Genomic DNA, 19,366 nt, shown 5'->3' on the forward strand with positions numbered 1-19,366 from the left:
GTTTGACCGAGAGGGCGTGGGAGGTTTGACCGAGAGGGGGTGGGAGGTTTGACCGGGAGGGGGGGGGGGTTGACGTAGAGAGGGTGGGAGGTTTGACCGAGAGGGTGGGAGGTTTGACCGAGAGGGTGGGAGGTTTGACCGAGAGGGGGTGGGAGGTTCGACCGAGAGGGTGCGAGGTTTGACCGAGAGGGTGGGAGGTTTGACCTAGAGAGGGTTAGAGATTTGACCTAGAGGGTGGGAGGTTTGATCGAGAGGGGGTGGGAGGTTTGACCGAGAGAGGATGGGAAGTTTGACCGAGAGGGTGGGAGGTTCGGTCGGGAGGGTGAAAGGTTTGACCGTGAGGGCGGGGGTGATTCTGATCGAGTGTGTGAGGACGCACTGTACTTAGTATTTATCTGATCTACTACACGTGATTTATATCCCTTTACCTGCTTTTATCCTTTTTGAGATAAATATGTTGTCCGGCATCCTCTTTCACCTGTTTTTGGAATGTAAATAGCAGGTTGTCTTGTGGCAATTCACATATGAATTCGCAGGTCATGGCTACAAAGAAATTTTGCACGGATGAATTAAGCAGTGCACGTAACATAAATCTGACTGAATTTTGTCAAGATTTGTTTTCATGTCAATAGATTCTGTGTAAAATTCAATATAACTGAAACAATGGAAATGCCGATTCAATGTTTTTAAATGATATAACATGTAGACGTTTTTTAATTGTTCGAATTTTAAACTTCTATTGATTGTTACAGTAATTCTAAATTAGTTTTCCAGCCACTTTTATAAATTTCTCTTCTCTCTTCAGTTGAAAAGATCTTTATCGTAAGCCGACAACATGTCTATCAAACCTACCAGTGTCAACAAAACAATTAATAGAGTCTTTCAAATATTTTCATGTTCTAAAGAGTGCGAAAAGATTGACGGGTATTCCCCACGCATATATTAAGAAATCCGATTGGTTGATAGCTATCCTGTAATTGACAGTGTACGTGCAAATACCCCATGTGGAGTTTTTTGCGCTTAACTCCGTTTATGTCTTAATTTTTTCTGATTGCCCCGTGTTGAACCGGTCCTACTTTGCATTTTTCTTGCAAAGATATGCTGAAATGCCAAAACGTGCTCTGTTAATTGTTTTCATGGCAATAAGTTCCTAAAATTGAAAATGCCACCACAGTCAGAGCCCGCGCATATTACTAGAAATCGTTTAGACGGATCAACCTACGTATAAATGCATATTCTGCTAAACAATGCTCACACCTTCAAGGTTTTCAAAAACGTTCCTGATCTTTTGACATATTTATTTGCAACTTTTCGTACCGTGCATGTTGGAGAAAAAGATATATTTGGACGTTATGTCAGAAAGTAGGCGATATTTACCTTTATTATCAGTCAAAGTACAAACTGCATAGATATGATCATGAGCTGCGTACTTAAAAAAAAAGTCAGAATGTCGGGTATCATTCACTCTTTTATTTTTAATACTTTAAATTCCTAACAATCATTATCTGTTTAACTACCACATGCATGATAGAATTTTTTATAGCTCCTTCTAATTTTGTTAAAAAGGTCGAGTCTTATGGGGTCGATTATACACACTTTGAATTGTATCAAGTGAATCGCAGGTGTTTTTTTCCAGTTTATACCAGGATACGCATATTACAAGTTCAGTGGGCTACAGACTTTCCTATAGACGTTTGTTATGACCGGACGTAATGTGGAGCTGCACTGTGTCGAGTGCTACATCGGAAGTAACCATACTCGGATGTTTTCACATTTTGTCGTCACTCTAACTTGTAGAAGGCCATTGTTTCATGTGTTGTTATTCTCAACGTAAACATTTTAAAAATACATTGCAATATCCAACTTTGATAGTGTTGCTGCAACATAAAGGCAAGGACAGTAGTTGATGGCAAGGACAGTAGTTTATAAAGGCAGCTTGATAATTAAAATCAAGCAATATGTCAGGCGTTTGGCTCCGAACACCTCTTGGATCAAGGTCACACCATCATATTTGTCGCCAGTCACTGGCTATTTTGAGGAAGAATGCTCGAAACTAATTCATATATGTATATACATTTCAAGCTGCCGTTGCTGTCCAGTTAAAATGAATTAGTAAAGTAAGCAAAAAAGACTGGATTTTAAACAATTTTATTTTTCACAAATTTACGTACAAAAATATAAACATTTACGATTACAAGACAAAATTAATAATACATTTTTGTAATTAAATTCATAACATAAAATTGAACTTACTCAATCTAATATTGCACTATCCCGAAGGCATCGTTATACAATTAGGGCGAATCTGGATTATAGTTTCGTATTATCTTGTTCCCTATTAGTACAGACAACATAACAGATTCCGCTCAAAATTCATTTACTGTTCGATGTAATGATCCAGTCCCAATTTAGAGCCAAAGTGTTGAATCATAGACCCGCCCCTCTTTAAGTCCCAGTGTTGAATCATAGCCTCGCCCCTTGTCAAGCCCCAGTTTTGAAGGATACAGCCGCCCCTTGTCGAAGTAGCTCTTGGTAAATGCCCAAGATAAACCCATATGTATATATAATTTAAACTTGATTCGAATAAAAGCAATAAAATGGATCCAAATAAACTTTTTCAATGGTACATATATTAAAAAAAACATTCAACAAATTTGAACTTAGAAAACAGATCTTCTTTAAACATCCTTCCCACACCCACCCAAGTACATATTTTGGAGTTGGAGCCAAACTGGCATAAACTTATCACTGGATCACAGACCTCACTCAATATTACAATATATTATCTTTGACTTATATATTAATATTTAGTAGGAAATGCTACAGCGTACTATCTACAATAAAATATCAATTTGAACAAGTATGTACACCAAAAAAAGTTTAAGAACACTTTGAGCGTTCTTCTTTTCTAAGCACGGAGATCTGTTCTTAAGCCAGTTTCGTGACAGCAAACACTGCCATAACAACAGTCTTGAAGATTTGAAATTAAAATTACAAAAGAGAGATTCGAAATAATGGAGGAATTTTATTCCAATTTCGTGCGAATGAATGAATGACTATTAATTTAACGTTTTCTTTATGAACAGATGTATGGCTTTCATGATATAATATGTCTTCATGATAATACTAAAATGAACATGAATGTTATAAGCACTTTTAATAAAATCACATATGTAGCGGATTTATGACGCAGTTTTTACAATGAACGATAAAAGTGTTACATGATGCGTCATAGTTCTTCACCTCTCAATATCTCCTTCGCTATGATTATTTGCCGCCAGTTCTACTTTGGTCGTTGACCCAAAAGAATCTTCGTTTTGAGCTTTCCTTTGAACTGTTAGTTGCTATGGGTAACGAATTGTCTGTGGAGTTCTATACGACGTGAGAGATCTTAGATATATTTGGTTATAACATTACTTCCAACCGTGGGAGTTGACACCAAACTTGTACACAAGTCGTCTGCCATCAACTCTATCCAGGATTCCTCGCTTGTAATAATACCTATAAATAAGTAATTAGAAATTAAATACATAATTCTGGTGAAGAGTAAATATTAAAACAGATGTCCAACTAGAAAACTAACACCACGGCCAAATCATGCAGTTAGTACGAGTCTATATATATGAACTCCTTCGCGCATTCTTTAAATCAGATTTTTTTAATATTTACAAATTGTATTGCGTATACCATTTACATTTTTAATTTACTAACTTAGAATTTTCTTAAATTAAATGTAAAAGTCTAAAACTAGTTAGTTACAGAAGAATCTGCTATATGAGACAGATGGAGGGTACAATTAGTGGGGCTACAAAGGGTATTAAAAGTCAGTGGGATCACAGAGGGTAAGGTTTTTGTTATCTAACACTCGCACTAAGCTAACACTCGCTAATTTCGATAATTTCATATCTGCTAATGAAAAGGAGTATACAGTAGAATGGTGTGAAGTACACACAATTACAACTCAAACTCAACTAGCATATTTTTCTCTTTCACTAAAGACATACCCCACTCCCAAAAATTCACAACCCGATCTTTCACCATATTAATTTGCACCACTTTTTCATCGTGTTCTGGCCACCAAGTCAGTGAACAGTTTTTTTTCTCCATTTTCACTTGTACTCACATTCGTTCAGAAAATTCAGCGAGCATTAATTAAAAGAGAAGAAAATAAAAGCATTTAAAAGAAAAAAACAAAGCCAGTTAGAATAAAATAAAATGATGAAGGTTTAAGATAATGAAAGTGACAACATGTAGTGGAGAAAACACACACAGCAGAGGATACAAGGTAAAAGCATACAATAAAATATCAACTAGGTAAGCATTTCTATAGTAACCATAGGCCCTGGTGCACATATTATAACTCTGTCTAAAATGCCAATATCTGAAAATCTTCTAATTACTGTGAAATAAAAACGAAATTCTGCAAATAATTTAGAGTATAAAAAATGCACCAAGTTTAAAGAATGCTGAACTATTTTACAGCGTTCTTGTGTCGCCTATTGTATAGATAGGTTAGTAGGCAGAGGAAAAGCAGACTACATTTTGGTGCTGAATATTAACCTAAAGCATCCCGTGCTTTTAGTCCTTCCAGCCGAAAGCTTTCTCGCCAAAACGGAAACACAATTTCTTTGGAAATTTGCCCGTTTTTGGCACTTCTGCAAAGTAGCCAGCTGTCCGGCAAAACCTAGTAAAATCAAGATCGTATCATAAAGTCAATGATAAAGCAATAAACGAACTTTTTCCCTACAACGTTTCAAATCTAATACATCTCCTTAACCTCCTGAAATGTCGTTATCTTGTCAACACAATGTAATGTTTGTTTTACATGCTAATTACTGCTAATTAAACCCAAAACCCTAACATCCGTATGTCAATAATAAAATGCTATTTAGACCTAGCCCATGCAACCTCTTAACAGAAACATGTATGACCACTTAATGGCGCATGCAGAAGAAAACTAAAACAAAACAACAATAACACAAGTTTGCACCACTTTAAGATTTGGTTTGGCTTTAATTCAATACTGAGAGTGTCTTAAATGCCATAAAAAAGACCATCTCGGTCCAAGTCATTTCCAACACAAAGTTTATAAATAACTGACAATGTACAAATTAAAGCCAACCACATCTTGTAATCTGTACAGTTTCTATGACAACAAGCAGCAGACGAGACATACCTCATTGCTCTGCTCAGTTTCTCGTAAGTCATTCCTGGATTATTTTTCTTCCTCCCCCACATTTGAGCTACAGCCTCGCTTTGGACAAACCGGAAGACGCCAGTCTCCTGTTCCTCCCAGCGTAGAAGATGTGGATTAGATTTTGGATCTTTGAGCAAATCACGGATAAATTCCCAGAGATGATTTCCTTTGGAAACTATAAGATAGGAAATAAAAATTCTAAACTATATGCAGTAAGAACATGCCATTTTACAAATACATGATATTCTACTATTCAAATAAAAGTATGTACAGACAAGATTTATATCTAAATATTACTGTTCAACATGAATAAGCTTTTTTAAACTTAATGTAACTGTATACATTGTGTAGATAAATTCCTTTAGGAAAGTTTACAAACTACTTTGGCCGGAACGAGGCTTACTTTGGCCCGGTTTCCTGCCACGATTTTGTGGTTTCTGCTGCTCACCAGGTTTTGTCACTTTCCTTTTGTTACCCGGCTTCTTTTTTTGTGGTTCTGGATAAGGGACATAATCGTCATCAGACATTGCATCAGATCCGGTAGAGTCTGTCCGCCCATGTAACCTCGAATATATGTCTAAAGTGTTTTCAGAGGCATCGCTGATGGATTCTGAATCTGTAATAAAGCCTTAGCTTATGAATACCAACATTCATCAATAACAGTACCTCCGTGTTTAATAATCAATAATACAGTCTTATTACGACTACCTCTGTGTTGTATAAGCGGTGATGAAGCATTTTACAGTGTCGTGTGCAAGTATCAATTTACAACAAAACACTTCATACAATTACTAACTTGACAACACATATAAAATATTGATGAATTTACAAAAGCAATTAATATTTGATGATTTAAATCAATTAACACGTGACAATAATTTGCATAGAAGTCCAAAACTTTACCGGAGCTGCCATATCCCATATCGGATGGATGCGGGAAAATTTGGCGGGAGATTTTCTCAAGGGCTTCATCAGTTATCTCGACACATGTATCAATATCGTACCAGTCGTTACCGAGTAGCACCTGTAGCTCATTACCTTGTACAGTAGTTACAAAATTCTCTTCTTGCGCTTCTGAAAATATACCGGATATTCTGGTCAGAAACAAGCCATCTCTCCTTGCGCTAAGTAAGTCGGACAGTTTCATCATTATCTAGCTTTGGCATGGAGTTATATAACAGTATACTGCGGAAGTTACCAACGATACAATCCTAGCATAACACCTGGAACTTGTGTGATCCGGTAACAACGTGTATATGGTTAAGTGTCTCTTCCATTGGATAGTCTTTAGCAAAAATCATTTATTTTGCCCTATTTGAAATCTGACTTTACAAGTCCTTGTCGCTGTACATTCGGTGTAAAAAGAGTTCGCAAGTAGTTGATATCAATCTAAATACTGGTGCTAAATGCACCAATTATGCTGCAAACAATGGTTCAAAATGTTCTCCAAATCAACTTGACGCGAAAACACTTGAGAGAAGATCATGATCAGTAGCAGCAGTTTGATGATGAGATGACCATAATAAAAGCCAGAGGAAGCAAAGAATTAAGAAACAAATGTTTTATAGTTCTACTGCACTACAATTTGTTACTAGTGATATTCAGTTTGAGTGAGAATTGTTAGCAGTAAAGAGTTTGTTAGCGATATTGTAATAAATGTTAGGAGGGCGCATGTTGGACTTCTATGCAAATATCTAGCAAACGTATACATGTATATATACTTAACCCTACTACCTCTCGTCTGCATTTCAGAAGCTATTGTTTCCATCCCGAGGTAGGAGAGCTAAGACAGAGCATGCAGATAATACACAGAAATGTGCGACTTGTTATGGTTAATGAATAAAATAGGTGTTATGGTATATGAATAAAACACTAGTAAACCAACAGAGCCAAATGTAAGAACTACTTTTTATTTCAGCTACATGTACCTGTATTCCTAGTGATTACTAGTAACAAGGTTTGCTTGTTAATGTTGTCATAGTAACAATTCATTTCAAATAAAACTTACTTTTGGCTCTTCTGGTGCATTTCATGAATTATTTCATGAATAATTCATGGTTAAAATGTGATTAATGAACTGTGATGTGCGCATGCGTAGTGTACTTACTGGAATATGGACATGAAGTCAACTTAGCTTCCTGTTTGACATCCGGATGTTGATTAGAAGTTGCTACAGAAGGCGGTGCAAAGTCGCAGTCCGCTGGTTCAATGAAGAATGCTGAAACCAGAAACATATATCCTTCAGAAATAGAAAACCAGCATGAAAAGTGTGTGCGATTTAGACAGTGAGATATTTTCGTGCAGGTACATTGTCATACAGCTGATGAGTGACACTGCTTATTTTCACTCAAGAAAATTTTACTTGTTTGGGACACTGAAAGCAGGGACAGAATAGCAACCAGAGTTCTCTCAAAGCGTAGCCATAATTTAGTCAACTTTAACAACTATTAAGATTTGTATTGAGTAAAGCCATTCATATTACAATATGTGTTACTTTCATAAAGTCCAGAATTAGATTTATGATTCATTTTGAACTGCTATAAGTTTCTAGATGGGGTTTTAATTCTTTTGTGGTGAACTAGATGGAGACATATTTTTTTATACCGCAAAGTCATCAAGTTCAGACATACTGGACATCAAGTTCAGACACACTGAATATCAAGTTCAAACACATTGAATATCAAGTTCTGACACACTAATTATTAGTTCTGACATACTGAGCATCAGGAACAGTTCATTATCTAGTAGTTCGCATATTTGCGCTTCAGCATTAAAATGATGAGATTTTGCATCAAATGTTTTATGTTCAGTGTATATCAGGCATATAATTGTTATAAGCTTTATAAATTCAAACCCCAAGTTATTAGGCCTACACACGCTATACAATACACTTAACATTTTAGTTTAATATGTTCCACTTTTTGAATAAATAAAATCTTTGACGACTATAAGAGACTTGTTCGTAACGAAGTAGATTTTGACTTTTAAAGACTTATTCATTCTGTCACACAATTCTTGTAATAACAAATGCCTCGCGAGTGTTTTACATTTCCAAAATCTATTTTTGTCCGAAATGTGCCCACTATCCTGCTTGTAGCAATGATTCAGTGACGCAGGTTATTCTTTCTCCTGGAATAAAAGCTGTTTTTCTACTTACCATCTCTATGTAAAGATCTAAACATATCAAAGAAACATCTTCCGTTCACTGGATCACGTCTTTGAAAGTCATCAAGTGTCATTCTGCATAGTTCTGGTCCAGTGATATTTTGGAACCCTTCACCTCTAATGGTAGTCGGGTCCACGTCTATTGTACTCGCGACAAAGTATATCCAGTCTAGGATTTCGTTCTGTGACCAGTGTTCGGGATGCTTCTGTGTCCAGCTCATCAGTGTGTCAGTATCCGGTTCTGCAACAGTTGATAATCAAATACACTTTTTTAACTTTCAGCAGAGCTACCGTTGATCATTCTAATCATATCGCTACATTTCTAGCAACAACTTCTCAAAATTTGGATTTTGAATGTAGAGATAACCATGACCCCCGAAGAAACTTACTTAATATACTGCTTTAAATATGGTCCATTACAGTTAGAAATTAAATTGAAATAATGTATTCAGTTATTTAAGGATCATATTACATTCAATTTCAAGGTTTCTGACACACTGAATAATATGAAGTCTGTCTACCTGTTTTTATCTCCGGAAAAGATGTAGATTTGCTATTGGAGATATCAAGAAATGTTGGACTATCTCTGCCGTCCACTACGCACCTCGGACCGTGTTTATCATCATCATACATGAACACGTCTTGATGGTCAATTGAGCAAGGGGAAAAAACATCCGAGTCGGGCAGCTGCAAGGGTAACGTTAAATTAGTCACTTCTCAAGATTAAAGTCTTTCAAAAATGAATTTTCAAGATATATATTTACTGCAACAAGGGACTAATTTAATGTATTAACTTGAGAAAATTTTGATTATTATTCATATGCGAAGTTTTTTACTTACAGATTGCAGAGAGATCCTTGATTCCATTTCTAACATCCTACAATTGCGAACAGAAAATATTTAGTTTTGATAATGTATTAATTTGAATAGTTTATGATTCAATAATACTGCCCAATTGTTAAGTGAATAAATTGATTGAGATGACAATTATAACGAGGAACGTGCGTTGACAGCTACGCTTTAACGTGATTAATTAGAATACCAAATTAGATGACATAGCAGCCATCTTAACCAATCAGAATGCCGACAGCTACCTTACTAAATTTATGCTAGTAACTTCAATACTGCGGATAATACCGCGAACGTCAAGATACAATACTAAATGATTGTGTAACAAGTTATTTAGTATTCGTAACCGCACACATTTGTTAAAAAACATCGTTCAAAATGAACGTTAATCAGCAATTTAAAGCTGATGATGTCACGGTTCAAAACGCAGCAACAGCATAACTATTTCTGTCACATTTAACGGAAAAAATAACTTAGTGAACTGTAGTACTGGCTGCACGTCTAAGGTTCTTCTTATAAACAATACGTGCTAATTTCTTAATCATAAACTATCCTGTTGTATTTATAATTATTGATCCTTTGATGAGCTGACAAAGAAAAACACTTGAACACTTTGATTCATTTCCGTCGAATGTTAACTTGTAGCCAGCTAATGCGAGATCTAGACGATTATATTAAAGAGCCATTTCCGATCGTTTACGTCTGAATAACGGCATCTTTGTAAAACGTGCAAAATGTATAAAATTATGAATGACACTTTGCTCCTTATTTCAGCGAGTTTGCTTTTATTGCAATAGTCCATAAATAAATTGCATTTGTTGCTTAAGAAAAATTACATCACTCAAATTCCATTAAGTCATACTTAACGCGGTCTGCATCGCAAGTCACGTTAAATATAAACTTACTGCAGATATTTGTTTACTAAAGTAAAATATGTCTAGTGGATAAATAAACAATGCATTTACCTGCTGCAGTCAAATTATTTAAATCCTAACACATTAACAGCTCCTGTATTATCTTAGTTTGTGGTTTATTTCATATATGGTTATGAAAATTTTTGTCCATAATAGTGTATATAAACCTGATAGACGTGTCACGTGGTGCGCGGACAAACATCCAATCATAGCGCGTTGGTCGTGAGAAGGGAATTCCCCTGATTTTAACTAGGTTAAGATCTATTGTTACGATTGGCCAATCAGATCGTGACGTTTATCTAGTACAATTTATCAATGGAGAGGTCGTCTGTAGCCATTTTAGATGAAATAGGTCTGTACAGATCGGTAGAAAATATCAGGAATGTTCACACGTTTATAATTGTATTTCTTCTTAGCGTTTTAAGAAAATAACACAATCATTGCTATAGTATGTTTGCATTGATTTAAATGACAGTAAGTGCGCAGTCGTTCCTGTTCCACTTCTGATACATGTTGGGGAGTTGTCGGTTACGTGCGAATATTTTAAAAGTGTGGTGGGTAAGTGAAAATGGCGTTAACCCGAACAGATGTAACAAAGTACCGTCAGCGTGTATACTCAGCTGATTTATAATGTATATGTGTGTGAGAAAGAAAGAAAGAGTGCATGATGCTGACAGCACGATACATCAATTAAAGATGCACGTTTTGCTGAACATCCGAGAGAAAAGAATATTCCCGTTTGTTTTAGATAAAAAGTTCGTGACAGGTTTACATTTATTTGGCCTGTGTAACTTTAATCTACGACTGATATATTTTGTAAACATTTGAGGGAAATTCCCGTGTCTACCCGATAAACACAATCGGTTGAAAATAAAAAGCATTTTACAGGTTCCGATTCAGCGATAAACGTTGATCGCGTATGATTGGGGTATATATGCCAATAGATATAAAATAGACGAGGCCCTGATGATTTAAAACTTGATAATGTTACAAAATATGCACGATAAACTTTTAATTGTGTTAGATAATCGCTGATTAAATATTGACATTGATGTTTATTCTGACCACAAACTTCTTGTCATCTTTATTTAAAGTGTATAGATAAAAACAACTAGATGCGCAACTTAATATTATATGACGTTCCAAAATACATAGGTATATATAACATTCACACATATAGGTACATCTATAACATTCACACATATAGGTATATATAACATTTACACATATAGGTATACATAACATTCACACATATAGGTGTATATATAACATTCACACATATAGGTATATATAACATTCACACATATAGGTACATATAACATTCACACATATAGGTACATCTATAACATTCACACATATAGGTATATATAACATTGACACATATAGGTACACATAACATTCACACATATAAATTTTGCATCCCGAGCCTTTTATTTGTATGTATTTTCGAAGTAAGGACCGGAACAGTTCAAAGAAAAAGACACGGCATAAAACAAAATAGTTCAAGCACAGGCGAGGCCAGAGCTCCAACTGTCCTAGCACTTCTTGTCTCTTTAAAAAGTGATTTTGTAACGTTTATGTACAATGTTACAATTCTGATTTTTTTTGCTTGCACTATCCTGTACATAGCGTTATTCAGGTGTCATTTCATTAATTTACAACGTTTAAATATATGCGTGCATGAGTATAGATTCAGTCTCCTAAATAATTATTAGATACTGAATGTTTACAAAAATAAAATATAGACTGCTTGAAGCACAATCGCAAGCTGACAGCAGTGAATACAGATTACTATTAGCCACCATAGAAATATAAATCTATGTTTTTGCTGTTGAAATCTGCTGGTCGCTATTTCAGTATTGTATTGGCGTATACGCAATATATAGCAGTCTAAAGAAAAGAGTGAAAATATCTTTTATTATTTTACTATGTACACTATAATGAAGTGTCACATTTGTGGTTTTTGTAAGACTTTCAAGTAATGAAAATAGTAGCTAATACATAATTGTCCATGAGTTCTGTTACAGTGGATGTTTTATCTTTCTGTATAGACCAGTAGCCGCAACAGCTGTTCTTAATTTGGTGTAACTTTAATCTAAAGTACACGATCTATTTAATTATATATTACGTCGAGCACGTTTTTTCGACAGTGTCGTTTACGTTACAGACGTTACACCTGGGTCTTTAAAGTCAAATGTATCATTTCTCATGTTTATAATGAATGTATTTGTCTCACGTTTTTGTATATGTGTACGAACTGAGAGTTAAATGAAATAAACTTTGAAACTTTGATTTCTCCAACGTTACTTTTGCCCGCCCTACTGATCCGATGGTTTGGTTTTACTATTACTTTACGGTGTTTTCTGAACATAATTATGATAACAAGGTACCAGACGTTATCATTTTAATTGATAGATAAATCTTCTGCTTCATGATACACCTTCTGTGTTTTTTGTTTGTAAAATTACTAAAGATTAAATGTATTTTCATTACTATCAGGTAACTGCTTCTTTTTAAGCATACCGATACAGATAGTAATAAAAACGCATTATATTAACGTTAAATAACGCGTGTTACAATACAGTACATACAGAACTCATTGTTTTTGGATAGTTTACACTGGTCTATACATGAATAACTGGGAGTTGCATCCTGTGTTTGGATAGTTTACACTGGTCTATACATGAATAACTGGGAGTTGCATACTGTGCTTGGATAGTTTACACTGGTCTATACATGAATAACTGGGTGTTGCATACTGTGCTTGGATAGTTTACGCTGGTCTATACATGAATAACTGGGAGTTGCATACTGTTTTTGGATAGTTTACACTAGTCTATACATGAATAACTGGGAGTTGCATACTGTTTTTGGATAGTTTACACTAGTCTATACATGAATAACTGGGAGTTGCTTACTGTGTTTGGATAGTTTACACTAGTCTATACATGAATAACTGTGAGTTGCATACTGTTTTTGGATAGTTTACACTAGTCTATACATGAATAACTGGGAGTTGCATACTGCGAAATCATTAAAATGGATTCATGATAAAACTGCTCGAAGATAAAGCAATGAATGGTTGACAGTAACGTTTTTTACACTTTTGGGACATTCAGTGTAATTTTTTAAAATAAAAAAAGTGGAAAACCACAGGTCGCCCAACACGACATAAACGAAAATGTTGCAGGCTCGGTTTGCTTGAGCTTGTTCATGGACGGTAGTGGAAATGCAAGCTACCGTTCACGCCCTCTGGCCCCGGGTTGAGCAGAACTCAACATTAACATATGTTATAAGTACAGACATCCACAGATGTATTCATACGGCGGTGCACATGGAACATTCATTAAAAGATTGCATTGAAAAACGGTTATGATACAATTACAATTGTACTACGAACTAAAGCATTATTTTGCTTATTGCGTAAAATTAAGCTGACATTGTTTGTTTCCTTTAACATTATATATAGGTAGCTGAAAAAGCTGATGGTGGTTTATTACCTCACCTTGCTGTAAGCAACGTTTATTTTATTTCATATGACCCTAAGTGATCTTTATTGTACATATATTATTTTTCGAACTTGAACAGTCAACACGTGAAACCTGAGGCTAATGATAATGTCACAGTTAAATAGATTCACACCGATAAGAAAGACGCCAATTTGCTTTTCTAATCACACGTCTAAAGGAGGCAGTAAACAGTTTTCAGAGCTTCTCGGCCCAGAGTCGCCTACCCAACTTTCAAAACCTCACACAAAAGTCTGTAACCACACACCTGAAATAAAGATATTGCAACATTAACATCACTGTATGTCTATCGTTACAAACCATCTGCAATACATCCCTAATATCTAGTTTTCTGTTTACAAGACCTGAACATTAACATGACTGTATGTCTATCGTTACAAACCATCTGCAATACATCTCTAATATCTAGTTTCCTGTTTACAAGACCTGAATTTTGTGCTCTCCCGGTCGCGGAAACTGATGACGAAAAAAGCTAATTTGCCAATTTTCAAATCGCTGTAGAAAAATCCCTGCAAATTATAGCCCCAACTGCTACACGGTTTCATACTCTGGTAACACTGTAAAATCTGAAAATAAGCTCAAATATATGTGCCATCCGTACCGTTTTTTCACTATTCCAGTTTTCCTGAGGCCCCTGCTAAAATGACAACTCCACTTTAAGCTAGCTCAGCGGAGGCATGTATTCGCATCTGCAAGTCATTACGTCTTAATATCAAGATCAAGGCTACTCAACTAATTTTTTTTAAATAAGTGAAACTCAATTTTAGTCGCTGAAACTTCAATTCTGACAATTATTATTATTTTGAAGTTCAAATATGCACTTCATACCGTAAATTGCCTCTTATTTGTAAATTAAAGTGGCCAATTCGACACTAACAGCTGAAAACTGTTTACTGCCTCCTAAAGCATAGGGCAAAGTGAAAATTGCCACAGTCAAAATGAAGCTCTATTCACATGCGCAAGATTTGCGAAGTTTGCGTTGGATTTTCGTTTATAATAACAATAACATGTTTATTTATAGAAGGTAGCACATGAAGATATAGATCCGTACAAAGTACAAATGATACATCTTAATATAATTTCAAACGTGGCCTTCTGAAAAACAACAGCAACAACCAATTACAATATACACTATCACATAACCTGATTAATATCACATTCATTCTTAGACAAATACCCCTTAAAATAGATATTGCCTGTAAGTATCCATTTTTACAATTTCCACTTAGGCAATCAATTAGTGACATGATATATACATGCATAATTATATTATAATGGCATAGTTATAATTCAGCTGATATAAACAAAGAGATTCTTTAAGCAGTCAACTGGAAGAAATACTTTTTGGTTGCGGGTTTATCCCGCTAACAAAGTTAAGTGTATTTCTGACAATCATATAGTCTTTATTTGATTCCAAATTACATCCAAAAGATGTTCATGTGCTTTACAAAGTAGTCCCATTCATGAACAGTGCGGATGAATTATCAATGATCAAGCAGTTCTTATTCAACCTCTATCCATTCACACTGACTATTTAGATTATACTAGATCTATAGGTATATCTATGCCATTATGAGCAGCAGATCTTAGATTGCATGTTTCATTGCTGGAAAAGGTTAAAATTTCAGAGGTATATAAAGGTGCTAAATTGTTGCAAGCTTTGTAAATAAGACAGTCCATGTGGAAGTCACATCTTTCATTAAATGACATCCACCCAAGTTCTTTTAACATATTCTTTTGTTCTTGTTTGGAACGTTTTATTCAAAATAATTCTTGCAGCTCTACCTTGAATTTTCATTATTTTCTTTAAAGAACTCTAATTTCCTTGACACCATACAGTACAACAATAATCAAATACTGACATTAAATATGTATTATAGAATAACTTTTTCATTTCATCTGTCAAATAGTACGATATACGTCTCAAATTATGCTCCTTACACAAATTTTGCGCGGAGTTTTTTTTTGGGCCACGTGAACCAAGAAAAAATAATACCTTGAGCAAATTGGATGGAAATTCATTGGGATTGACTTTTTGAAGAAATAAAACAACTTTACAAAGAAAAAAATAGAAAATTGAAATTGTGCAGCCTAACTATGTCATTTTTTGATACATGTTCCTTAATAGAAAAAAATCGAAGTTTTGCTTCACATGTAGGAAAGATTCTCCTGGAACATTGATATCAATGTATCGTTTAATTAGTGAAAAATATCATATTGAGTAGTCATTAATGAATTTAATAATACAAACGACGGGAGTAAATTTATTCGCACCACACGTGAAACGTTTGCGCCAACGCCAAAATTGGACGGGCGCATGCAAATAGGGCAACAAAAAAAAAACAAAAAAAAAACAAAAAAAAACAACAACAACAGAAAATTCATGACTAAATCGCCTTTATCAGATACAATTAGATATGTATATGAGACGGATGTAAAATGGCTTGTATTGCAATGTGCATTTTATTTTTATTTTGACTTGATTTTGAATGCAAACAGGATTTTTATCAATCCAGTCATATTATTTTTCATCCCAGGTCCTATACTGCTTGTGACATTCCAGGTCCTATACTGTTTGTGACATTATTAAATTTTGTAAGACTCATAGTTTGCTCATATGCTTCTGCATGGTCTATTATAGACAACAATATCATATTCTTTGAGAAAACTACAACATGTCAGTAAAACTTGTGAATGCAGTTGTTCTATTTAAAGGAGTAGCAATTAATAATTTAAATTTGTTATCATTTATTGCAGTTATTCTATTGTTAGATCCCAATCACTGATATGATTTATTATAGTCACGATTGTTATGATCTTAAACAATGAAAGAGGCAGTTGATTAAATCACAAGATAACTCTATATAAATATTGACACAAGGTTCACTTCTCCTGTCATATATCATTATATGGTAAAATTTAAATTTAAATAAGTGATAATTTAACGTAGGAAAATAGCATACTGCCTCAAGGCAGATTATAATATTTATAAACCACTATCTATTGTAGAAAGCTTAAAAAAACTGTGACAAAAAATCACGATAAGTACTATATTTTCGACGACGATAGTGTACTATATTTTGGACGACGGAACATGGGAAAACCAGCTGGCTATTGATCTGTACATTCTTTCCAAGAAGAGGGTTTAACTTAACACGGTCACCTTTACTCTTACAATAATTAAACGTGAGCTATATCAATAGAATTTGACCTTCAGGTGTATTTAAAAGGTTCGCTAAGCAAAACATATTGATATAAATAGTTTAATGCCAGTTTAATCAACCAATAGATACGGTGAGAATTTGGTGGGGAATACTACCAAATTTTGGCTAACGAAGTAAACTAAATCCATGTATGGACTTAATGTATCCGCCAAGTTGTTAAATAAAGAACGGTAGTAAGCCGAAAAAATATTTTAAATTCCCGTATTTCATTTCAAAATTACGACTACAACAAATGAATACCTATCGCGGAAGTGTGATATTGCTTTAAACGGTTTAATGCTTGGGCTCCTAAATCCAATCAAATTCGTTCTTTGTCACCGGTATATATATATATATATATATATATTTTTTTATTTATAAAAATGTTATATCTTCAGGATGGTTTTCTGTCTTAGCTTCTCAGTGGCCAAATAATTTATGCAGGTGATATCAAATCTGTTTTCGGACCAAGTCCATCGCATCTCCAAGGACGAACGGAAAATGTACAAAAAAAAAAAGATTAGATACATGATAACTGTTTTAATAGTAGTAAGTTGTCTATGAAGTTTTGAATGTTTCTGTGATAAAACTACGACAGATAGCCTATTCACTACGGAATACCGTTTTGTTTATATTCCACCAATGGTGGATCCTACCATCCTACTATTCTACCATCCTGCAATCCTACCATCTGGAATTAGGAGATGGGCGATGGTAGAACATGAACAAAACAGTATTTCGTAATTTATTCCATAGTAAAAACTCCATCGCCTGCACACACACAAAAATACATCCCCTCCCCCCCCCCTCCCCCTCCCACACTTAAACCGCGGGAGCATAGGTAATTTGTCTTTTGTTCTGGGTAAAAAAGTGCAAAATGTGCAATTTTTCTCACTCGCTACGCTCGCATACGTACTTTATCACTTGTTCTGGGTGAAAAATATAAAATATGCATTTTTTCTCGTTCGCTACGCTCGCACAGGTAATTTCTTTTTTGTTCATGGTAAAAAAATGTGACATGCATTTTTTTCTCGCTCGCTACGCTCGCACAATAAAAATCCAACAAAGTTTGCATGAGCTCCTATAACGCTCTTTACCATTTCTATGTTAATAGCCCTTGGTAACCCCTCCCCATAAAAATCCTCAGAAATCCAATCGGGCTATGGAAATTCCATTCTGAGATACTTACGCAAGAATAAGTCTGACAAGTCATAAAACATGGACTAAAATTAGCATGTTATTTGGGTTGATTTTGACACAAAACCTGCCCTTTTTCAATACCAAATAAAGTATCTCAGAACGCCCAGAATGCACCATATGGATCCATTGTTTTCAAATTTTTTCAGGGGGGGGGGGGGAGGGGGGGGGGGGGCATGCGCCCGAACCCCCTAGTTGCGCCCCCCTAACACCAAATCTTGGATCCGCCCCTGGAGACTAATATATACTGGTCAAATACTGAAAGTTAATGAACGCCAAATACTGTACCAACATTTAAAAGACAACAACAACAACAATAAAACGAAAACAATTTTAATTCTGACTGTGTTATAAACGTCATTTGTACATAAAATTAGTGACCTGGGTAATCCGGTCATTTGTAAAATAAAAGGGGAATTCGTCAAGTTTTACGCGGTCAAGCAAGAAAGGTCATACTCTGTACTACTGTACTACTAAAAATATCAATGACAAACATATTCCCAGTATCTGTGATAGTTGGTGTTCCTGTAATATTGACGACAACCTAATGGTATTTGTACGGGGAACAGAAGTCAGCAAGGGTGTGGCCTTTGGGGCACAATTTCTTCAAATTTTCTAAAATTTAATACATTTTTTTCCAAATTATGTATTTTTGGAAAATGCAGCTCTAAATCCTCTTAAAATTTTTTTGTCCAAATATCTGCGAATTCCATTAACCGTCAAAATGAATGTTTTTTGGCAAATTAAAAATGTGATTTTTGCTACCTGAATAATGCCATTCATGTGTTAGATCTGTTTGCCAGCATCGGACCTGTAAAGTCTACTCTGTTACAACACGGCTACTAAACGCTAGCGCCACCACCAAATTGTGGTGATAAGGAAAAGAGATATCGACATTTCCGTGGTGCAGCTACCGCCCGTTTCTACTTGTAAACACGTGAGTAAAATTTATATTTGAGCTTATATTTTTACTGATAGAACTTTTTTCGAGAATCGGGGAATGTAGTTCCGTGTAACAACACTTTTACTAGAGGTTGGCTGTAATTTCATTAAAATATTATGCAAATTGTGGTGCCAGGAGCTTTTCTCCTGAATTTGACAGTGGCATATTTCCAGATATGCTAGTATTCGAACACCATTCCGATGATATGACACACTGTAAAAACATACCTGCGCATGCAAATCGTGTAGAACTGAATAACACGTATTCCAGTACACCAAAGAATTACGAAAAACACAGTTAAAAAGTTAAAACACGACTATTTTTGAAAATGGTGGCGCTATCACCCAAGTGGTGGCGCTATACAGTAGTGG

At 35.1% G+C, this 19,366-nt stretch overlaps 1 protein-coding gene across 6 annotated transcripts; it reads right to left on the minus strand.

Annotated features, from left to right (window-relative positions):
* Nucleotides 1–2,132: 2,132 nt before the first annotated feature.
* LOC123537108 (ETS homologous factor-like) lies at nt 2,133–10,300 on the minus strand. 6 transcript variants are annotated; one of them, XM_045320675.2, is made up of 10 exons: nt 10,177–10,300; nt 9,203–9,239; nt 8,884–9,049; nt 8,355–8,603; nt 7,305–7,415; nt 6,101–6,271; nt 5,601–5,813; nt 5,177–5,372; nt 4,561–4,684; nt 2,133–3,501 (listed from the first exon to the last, which is right to left on the minus strand). In XM_045320675.2, exons 2-9 carry the CDS (start codon nt 9,236–9,238, stop codon nt 4,579–4,581), a joined length of 1,248 nt encoding a protein of 415 aa, XP_045176610.2. In that variant the 5' UTR covers nt 9,239; nt 10,177–10,300; the 3' UTR covers nt 2,133–3,501; nt 4,561–4,578. The 6 variants fall into 6 exon arrangements, with proteins under 6 accessions (XP_045176610.2, XP_045176609.2, XP_045176607.2 ...); XM_045320674.2 differs by lacking the exon at nt 10,177–10,300 and adding an exon at nt 9,457–9,632 and having other exon boundaries at nt 5,646–5,813; XM_045320672.2 differs by lacking the exon at nt 10,177–10,300 and adding an exon at nt 9,457–9,626.
* Between the last annotated feature and the right edge of the window lie 9,066 nt (nt 10,301–19,366).

This window comes from Mercenaria mercenaria, chromosome 17, assembly GCF_021730395.1.
Source record: "Mercenaria mercenaria strain notata chromosome 17, MADL_Memer_1, whole genome shotgun sequence".
Lineage (NCBI taxonomy): Eukaryota > Metazoa > Mollusca > Bivalvia > Venerida > Veneridae > Mercenaria > Mercenaria mercenaria.

Excerpts from the sequence above, each read along its gene's own strand:
- LOC123537108 (XM_045320672.2), bottom strand. The coding sequence starts at position 9,581 with ATGTTTTTTAACAAATGTGTGCGGTTACGAATACTAAATAACTTGTTA. Across the intron at positions 8,604-8,883 it reads TTTTCCGGAGATAAAAACAG|AACCGGATACTGACACACTG; the intron begins GTAGACAGACTT and ends CAACTGTTGCAG. Across the intron at positions 5,373-5,600 it reads TGGCAGGAAACCGGGCCAAA|TTTCCAAAGGAAATCATCTC; the intron begins GTAAGCCTCGTT and ends CCTATCTTATAG.